The 8,188-nt window shown below is 49.9% G+C and overlaps 1 protein-coding gene across 1 annotated transcript; it reads right to left on the reverse strand.

Moving 5' to 3' along the window:
* Positions 1–1,647: 1,647 nt before the first annotated feature.
* On the reverse strand, positions 1,648–7,126 carry LOC111665022 (uncharacterized). Its single transcript, XM_023419876.2, has 10 exons — positions 6,958–7,126; positions 6,691–6,797; positions 6,355–6,449; positions 6,164–6,258; positions 5,842–5,942; positions 4,206–5,438; positions 3,987–4,043; positions 3,065–3,902; positions 2,624–2,940; positions 1,648–2,095 (listed from the first exon to the last, which is right to left on the reverse strand). Exons 1-10 carry the CDS (start codon positions 7,088–7,090, stop codon positions 1,991–1,993), a joined length of 3,081 nt encoding a protein of 1,026 aa, XP_023275644.1. The 5' UTR covers positions 7,091–7,126; the 3' UTR covers positions 1,648–1,990.
* Positions 7,127–8,188: the final 1,062 nt, after the last annotated feature.

Here is an 8,188-nt window from a genome sequence, read left to right on the forward strand (position 1 = left end):
TTCTGGTTTCGTTGTAAGGATGACAGCAGCATGTTTAAGCGTGTTGGTCTGACTGGAACCAACCCTGGACTCTTGTTCAGGTTCTCCTCAGGGAGGTGCTGTGAGGAGCTCATGTCTGAGTTTCATAAAAAATTCTGTTTCTCACCAACTTTTCTCCTCCTGATTACGAGGGTGGGGTCATGGAAGAGCTGCTCCTCATCCTCAGCGCTGATCACCTGACAGCATCCAGCACAAAACAACCAATCAGAGAGGAGAAGGAGGAGGAGCAGCAGTAGCAAGAGGAGGAGGTGCAGCAGCAGGAGGTGCAGCAGGAGGAATACCTGACACTGGCGGAGATAGGGAGTGATTCTCGAAGGTTCGATGGTTTTAATGAGCAACATCCTGAAATCATCGAGCTGCAGCCAACACAGGTCGTCCTCACTGACTCCGTCCATCTACAGTACCAATACTACAGTACTCAAGTACACACAGTAATACAGTATACACAATACACAGTACTACAGTAGACACAGTACTACAGTACACACAGTACACACAATACACAGTACTACAGTAGACACAGTACTACAGCAGACACACTACTACAGTACACACTGAACACTCAAAATACACACCTGTCCTGTAACCTGCTACTGTCTGATACACCTGTGTCTCTCCCTCTCTCTCTGTCTCTCTGTCCGTCTCTGTCGCTACTTCTGTGTTTTTTGAGGAGGAAGGCATTTCTCCCACTTCCTGTTTTAAGTTCAGGCTCTGCCCCCTCTGACTGGCACTGACAACTCATCAGATTCACAGGTACACCTGTACTTATATTTTACCTGAGTACTTCCTTACACTTGTACTGCAGGTCAGAGGAAGGTTTTAGAGTCAGATCATTCAAATTAAATATCAATAAACACATTAGAAGAATTGCAATGCATCAATGACCAATAATCATCATACAATAATATCATATGTCATTCTGTATAATTTATACTTTTACCACTGGTACTTTTGTACTAGTTTGTACTTGAACTAACTTTGGATACGAGAGTATTTGTACTGTGGTATTAGTACGAGTCCCTGTGTAAAATTAGTGTATGAATTATTATCAGTGATTATCACATTAATAATTAAGTAATTAAAATGTCTTTTCCATATGAACAGACATTGAAAGTTCGTACAGCTCCACTCTGACTTTTTATATAAGTACAGATGAGGTCATTAAAAAATGAATAATAATTATATAATATTAATATTAAACATTTTACAGCTTCTTGTGAGGAAATGCTGCTTTACTCATGAACAAACACGTTTCACCGAGTTGTTTTCTCAAGTTTAATAAACCAGTCAATTGATTCATCAAGAGAATAATCAGCTGATTAATCCATATAGGGTGGTGGTTCAGGTCTGAGTTGGTGTGACAGAAAGAGGAAGTGGATTAGAGAAGTCAGAAGGGAATGACTCAGTGAACAGGAAGAGTCAGCTGACTGAAACAGGAAGTGATGTAACAGTTTTATGTTGATTCCTGGAAGTTTGATGGAGCTGAAGTGAAACTGAACCAAAACTAAGTGTCAAAGTCACAAGTCAAACTGAGACCAGAACCAGGTCCTTTCAGTCCACAGAGTCCAGGACTAAGTGGTCCTCACTGACCTGAATGAGAACACGCTGTTTGATTTGATATGAACTTTCTTTATTAAAGAATAATCAGTTTATAATAAACAACTCAAAATAAATAAACATAATTCAGTGCAATTTCATCACTTTAAAACTTGAACTGAACGCACCACCGAGCTCCACATGTTGTGAATCACCTTCACATCCCTGATATAACTGCTCAGACTCTCAGAGGTTCAAAGTTTCAGTGAGAAAAACAGAAACTGAAGAAAAACTGAACTTTTTTGATTCAAACTATTTAATTCTTTAAACTTTTATTTCTGTTCATGTTGAAACTTCTTCATATGAACTAAACCTGTAGATCTGTGGATTTTACTGGACTGTGGAGACCTGGTCTCTACCGGTCTGGTCTGGTCTGGTCAGGTGGGGGGGTGCTGGTGTTGATGATTCCTGAGAAGTGATTGGCAGGAGCTCCTGAGCCATCACACAGCAGCAAAGATCTCTGGAGAACACAGTGAAATAAAGAGTCGTCAGTGAGGACGCAGAGTCCAGAGTCCTGGTTTTGGTCTCATTCAGGACCTGATGTTTCCATGGTTCACCTGTTCAGGTAGGTCAGGACAGAGACGACAGGTGATCAGAAACCGGGAACATGAACCACCAGGTTTCTGACCACCGTTCTGAAAAGATGCTAACTGTGCTAACTGTTCTGAAAGGATGCTAACCATTCTGAACAGATGCTAACTACGCTAACTGTTCTGAAAAGATGATCTAAAAGGCTTTATCCAGATTTCTCGACCAGGAAGTAAGTGGAGATGAAAACATGTGGAAAAAAAGTAAATTCAAATCAAACAGGACATGAATCGGAGGAGGTGACAGGGTGACAGTGGCGCCCCCAGATGGCAGCGAGTCTTGAGGAGTGTGTTTTTTAAGAGGATACCTAGTGGCTGTGACTGTTACTGCATCTGTAGCTTCACTACAATACTAACAGCTGACTGTAACTACGGAAACAAAACCTCCATCAGCTGCTCACCTCTGCTCTCCTCTGCCTCCCTCTCTCTTTGATTTTCTTTAGCTCCGCCTCCGCCTCCTTCTCATCTTCCTCCTCCTGCTCCTCCTCCTCTTGAGAGGCGGGCCGAGCCACAGTCTTCTCTTTGATTGGCTGGATGGTGGCCAGGAGGGCGGGGACAGTGAAGCAGGAAAGGAAGCGGGCCTTCAGCAGCTGGTAGGCAGGGTTACCTGAGAAACGCTCAGTCACCAGCTGACGCACGGCTATCACAAACTCCGCCTTGTCTTCCTCCTGCTCCTCTTCCTCCTTCTCCTGCAGGAGGTCAGAGGTGACAGAGGGAGCTGCAGGGAGACAAAATGAACACATTTGACAGTTTAGAGAAGTAGCAGGACAGAACGTGTTTTAGCCACTAAAAATCTACAAGTTGAAGTGTCCCCCCTCCCCCCCAGGTCCCCCGTGTGTTACCTGGCGGGTCCCCGGCTGCTCTTAGGTCAGAGGTGGAGTCTGGCAGGTCTGGTGGAGGTGAACTGGAGGTCTCTGTAGCGCCGTCAGGTCGTGGTGTGGTTTGGGGGTGTCGGGGTTCGGAGCCTCGACTCAGAAGCTCCAGGGACGAGGATGTCAGAGATCTCTTGGCCCGGAGCAGCGCACTGAGCGTGCTCAGACTGCTGACAAAGGGAGGTAGGTAGGGCAGAGCCACGCCCACTCCAGGTACCACCACCCCTCCTCGCCCGCTCAGCCAATCACGCACAGCTGGCGGCGGCTCCAGAGACATCAGAGACGGGTCGAACTGCAGCGCCTCCCTCCTGAGGGGAGGGGGCTCCGCTGGGTCCACTCTGACGGTGCTATTATAAGGCAGGCAGAGTTTAGGGGGACGCTGGGGGGGACAAAAGGGGAGTGGGGAGGAGTCGGGGTTTGGGACAGGTTGCAAGACAAAGGTTGGGGGAAGGGTCTTAGAGGGACATGTGGGCGGGGGAAGAAGAGGGAGTGGCTGACTCAGACCAGGCATTGGGATGAGCTGCAGGGGGGGCATGGCCACTGGGCAGCTTAAAATATTCCCAGGTGGAGGTGGATGTAGGTGGGGGGGGCCCGGCACCAACACCAACTGCAGGCCTTGGGGCGGGGCTTCTGCCAGCTGGACCAAGCCACCAGGAGTCATGACCCACATCGACTGACCAGGAAGTAAACGCAGCCCGGGAGGCTGAGAGTCCACCTGTACCACTTCCTGCTTACTCCGAGACGCACAATGACGCTTTTTACAAGGAGAAGAAGAAGTCCTCCTCTTCGTCTTCTTCTGGGCTTCAGCCTGGAAAAAAGAAACACCCGAGGAGTCAGAGGGGGAGACAGAGACAGAGGAGGAGACAGAGACAGAGGAGGAGACAAATCTAACCTTGGTCTCAGTATGAGAAGAAGAAGTCCTCCTCTTCGTCTTCTTCTGGGCTTCAGCCTTGACACAAAAAACACAGGAGGAGTCAGAGGAGGAGACAGAGACAGAGGAGGAGTCAGAGGAGGAGACAGAGACAGAGGAGGAGACAGAGACAGAGGAGGTGACAGACAAAGAGCCAAAGGAGGAGACAGACAAGGAGACAGAGGAGGAGAAAGGTCTCACCTCAGCGTCCTGCAGAGCTCTGGCTTTCTGACTCAGCTTCCGGACCCTCTTTCCTTCCTGGATCTCACCTGTACGAGCCCCGCCCACAGGGTCACCTGTCATCCTTGTACAAGCCCCGCCCCCAGGGTCGCCTGTCCTACCTGCACATTGGTCACCCTGACTGCTCGTCACCCCGTCCTGCTCCTCCCCCCTCCCTCGTTTCCTCCTCCTGCATTGAACTTTTAGGGGCATGTCTAGGGCGGGGTCAGATGGTTGTTTGGGGGTGGGGCTAGGATTAAAGAAGAAGTAGTCATGGTCGCTGTGGAAAGCAGCAGGTGAGTGTTGACTGGTTGATGAGGAGGTGGGTGGGGCTAACTCCATCAGCTGCTCCGTCGTCAGCCTCCTCCGCTGCAGCATCCCGGCGATGGTCTTTGGGTCCTTCATCCGGACGGCGGGGGGGTTTAGTAACACCACCCTGTTCCTCCTCTGCTCGATCATGTCCTTGCAGCCCACAGTGTCCACGTTCATGGTCTGCAGGAGAAGCAGGAAGATGGGGGTGGAGGGGAGGCGGGTCTTCTCCCCTCTCTCCCTCAGGGTGTCGGCCGCCGTCAGTCTGGTTTTAGATGGGATCAGCAGGTTCCCGATCCAGGGAATGACGGCGGCCTGCAGTTCGTAGTTCAGTGCTGTGTCCGTCACTCGGCCCGCGTGCTTCTTTCTGACGGTCTGGCGCTTACCTCGGGAGCGGCAGCTCTGGTCATTGCACTTGTTTACCTGCCGGTACAGGTGGGCTCGCAGCTGGTCAGCTGACACCATCATCATGGTGCTGCTGCTGTGACGCTCCTCCCACTGCAGCTCTCTGGGGTTTGGTCCGACGATCACAGAGCGTCCAAACTGGCCCAGGATGGTTGAGCGGACCGGCTCCCCGGGGGGGGTATCTCCTGAAGAAGGCAACACCACCGGGCGAAAGCTCAGGAAGTTGACCTGCTGAGCTGTCTCTGCTGGAATCCAGTCCTGTATGGGAGGGAGGATGTACTCCTTCTCCTTCACCTCCACCCTCTTCACCTTCTTCTTCTTCTTCTTCTTCTTCTCCTCCTCCTCATCACTGTCCATGTATGGCACCACCAGCTCCTCCCGCTCCTCCTCACTGCTCTCCTCCTCCTTGATCTTCATCAGTTTCCTCCTGATCCTCCTCCTGACAGGAGAACCTTTCTTCTTCGCTCGTCTCCTCCGTGGTTTTTTAGCTCTCTTAGTTTTCTGTGGAGAGAGTTAGATCAGTCACAGTCTGTTCTCATGATGGAGGAAGGATCTGAGGAGGAATCTGGTCTGGTTCCTCCTCAGAACCGTCATCATCTGCTGCAGGTCCGAACATCAGCTGCATCTCTATGCTGACAACAACAGCATATACTGAACTCAGCTGATTGTTCAGTACAGGTTTAGGTGGGTTTACTTTACTTCAGGTTTAGTTAAGTTAACTTCAGTTCAGGTTTATTTTATTTTATTTTAGTTGAGTTCAGATTTAGTTTAGTTTACTTCAGTTCAGGTTTAGTTTATTTTAGTTTACTTTATGTTTAGTTTACTTCATTTGAACTTTTGAAGATCAGTGTGCTAACCTGATCTCTACAGCATCACTGAGAACTCAGGTGTAACAGGTGTGTACCTGAGCAGCAGGGGGGCGTGGCCTGCTGAGTTTCCTCCACTCCCTCAGACACTGAGCATCGTAACGGTGGGGGATCTCAGCAGCGATCTTCGCCCAGCGACCTGGAGAGAAACAGGAAGTGATGTCACAGTTAAAACAGTGGGTGGGACCACAGAACGTCATCAGAACCAGACACTATACTACAGCTCGCAGGTTTAACCCCCCACTTAGATTCTGCTGCTTAGACCTGCTGACACAATACCCATAATCCTCAGCACATCAACTCAGCCTTGACTACAGTACCCATAATCCTCAGCTCTCTGTGACAGTGTGTGTGACCCACCAACTCCATGTTTATCCACCAGCTGCAGCAGCAGTTCTCTCTCCTGTTTGTCAAACGCTCCTCTCTTTGTTCCCGCCTTCAGACAGTCATAATACCTACACACACACACACACACACACACACACACACACACGTTTACTGAGGAAGACAGTCACACAGACTGCGACTCTGGTCATCCAATATGCTCTCACCTGTCTCTGCAGGCGCTGTCTGTCCGTCCAGGAACCTCCAACCTGATCTTCCACCAGTTCTTCGCCCTGTGACGAAAGACAGCCTGCAGCAGGAGCTGACAGACAGAGAGGCAGGGGAAGAGACAGAGAGAGCGACAGGCAGGGGGACGGACAGGGACAGAGAGAGAGAGAAGGCAGGGGGAGAGAGACAAACAGATAGGGGGACAGACAGGTAGCGGGACGGACAGAGAGAGAAAGACAGGGAGACACAGTGATGTCACAATGATACCACTGGGACAGTTTTTACAGCCACAGTAGCAAACCATGTGTTCAGTCTAAGCCCCGCCCCCTGCCTACCTCATCCTCCTCTTTGCTCCACAAGCCTTTCTTCAGACTTGGGTCCAACACCTGGTTCCACCTGTAGATCAGCTGAGCAGGGTCACGACCCTCCATGAAGTAACTCACTGAGAGACAGACAAACAGGTGGAGAGAGAGACAGGTAGAGAGAGAGAGGCAGGTGGAGAGACAGACAGAGAGAGAGAGAGACAGACAGACATGTCGAGAGACAGGTAAGCATGAGTGTAAAAACATATTAAACCTGTGATGTCAGTGTGATGTCATTACTCTGCGTGTAGGGGACGAAGTTTCCGATCCTCATCTTGTCCACCAGCTCTCTGAGCAGATCGTCTTCAGCCGGAGTCCAACTGCTGTGTCTCAACGAGTCGGAGACAAAACGTTGGAACGTCTGAAGACACATGAAGGCTGTCCTCCCCGTCTGAGAGACAGACAGGTCAGAGACAGACAGGTCAGAGACAGACAGGTAAGAGACAGACAGGTCAGAGACAGACAGGCGAGCAACTTAAAAGTAAGAGACAGACAGGTCAGAGAAAGACAAGTGAGAGACAGACAGGTCAGAGACAGACAGGTGAGCTACAGACAGTTCAGAGACAGACAGGTGAGAGACAGACAGATCAGAGACAGACAAGTAAGAGACAGACAGGAGAGCAACTTACAATTCAGAGACAGACATGTGAGAGATAAATATGTGAGAGACAGACAGGTGAGCGACAGACGGGTGAGAAACAGACAGGAGAGCGACTTACAATTCAGAGACAGACATGTGAGAGATAGATATGTGAGAGACAGACAGGTGAGCGACAGACGGGTGAGAAACAGACATGTGAGAGACAGACAGATCAGAGACAGACAGGTGAGCGACAGACAGTTCAGAGACAGACAGGTGCGCGACAGACAGATCAGAGACAGACAGGTCAGAGACAGACAGGTCAGAGACAGACAGGTGAGCGACAGACAGGTCAGAGACAGACAGGTGAGCGACAGACAGGTCAGAGACAGACAGTTCAGAGACAGACAGTTCAGAGACAGACAGGTCAGACACAGACAGGTCAGACACAGACAGGTCAGACACAGACAGTTCAGAGACGGACAGGTCAGAGACAGACAGTTCAGAGACAGACAGATCATAGACAGACAGGTCAGAGACAGACAGTTCAGAGACGGACAGGTCAGAGACAGACAGTTCAGAGACAGACAGTTCAGAGACAGACAGTTCAGAGACAGACAGATCAGAGACAGACAGGTGAGCGACAGACAGTTCAGAGACAGATCAGAGACAGACAGTTCAGAGACAGACAGTTCAGAGACAGACAGGTGAGCGACAGACAGGTCAGAGACAGACAGTTCAGAGACAGACAGTTCAGAGACAGACAGATCAGAGACAGACAGATCAGAGACAGACAGGTCAGAGACAGACAGGTGAGCGACAGACAGTTCAGAGACGGACAGGTCAGAGACAGACAGTTCAGAGACAGACAGTTCAGAGACAGACAGTTCA

This window comes from Seriola lalandi, unplaced genomic scaffold, assembly GCF_002814215.2.
Source record: "Seriola lalandi dorsalis isolate HSWRI2012SDOR001 ecotype SW California unplaced genomic scaffold, Sedor1 jcf7180002054610, whole genome shotgun sequence".
NCBI lineage: Eukaryota > Metazoa > Chordata > Actinopteri > Carangiformes > Carangidae > Seriola > Seriola lalandi.

Excerpts from the sequence above, each read along its gene's own strand:
- LOC111665022 (XM_023419876.2), bottom strand. The coding sequence starts at position 7,090 with ATGTGTCTTCAGACGTTCCAACGTTTTGTCTCCGACTCGTTGAGACAC. Across the intron at positions 5,439-5,841 it reads CACGCCCCCCTGCTGCTCAG|AAAACTAAGAGAGCTAAAAA; the intron begins GTACACACCTGT and ends CTCTCTCCACAG. Across the intron at positions 4,044-4,205 it reads GAGCTCTGCAGGACGCTGAG|GCTGAAGCCCAGAAGAAGAC; the intron begins GTGAGACCTTTC and ends TTTTGTGTCAAG.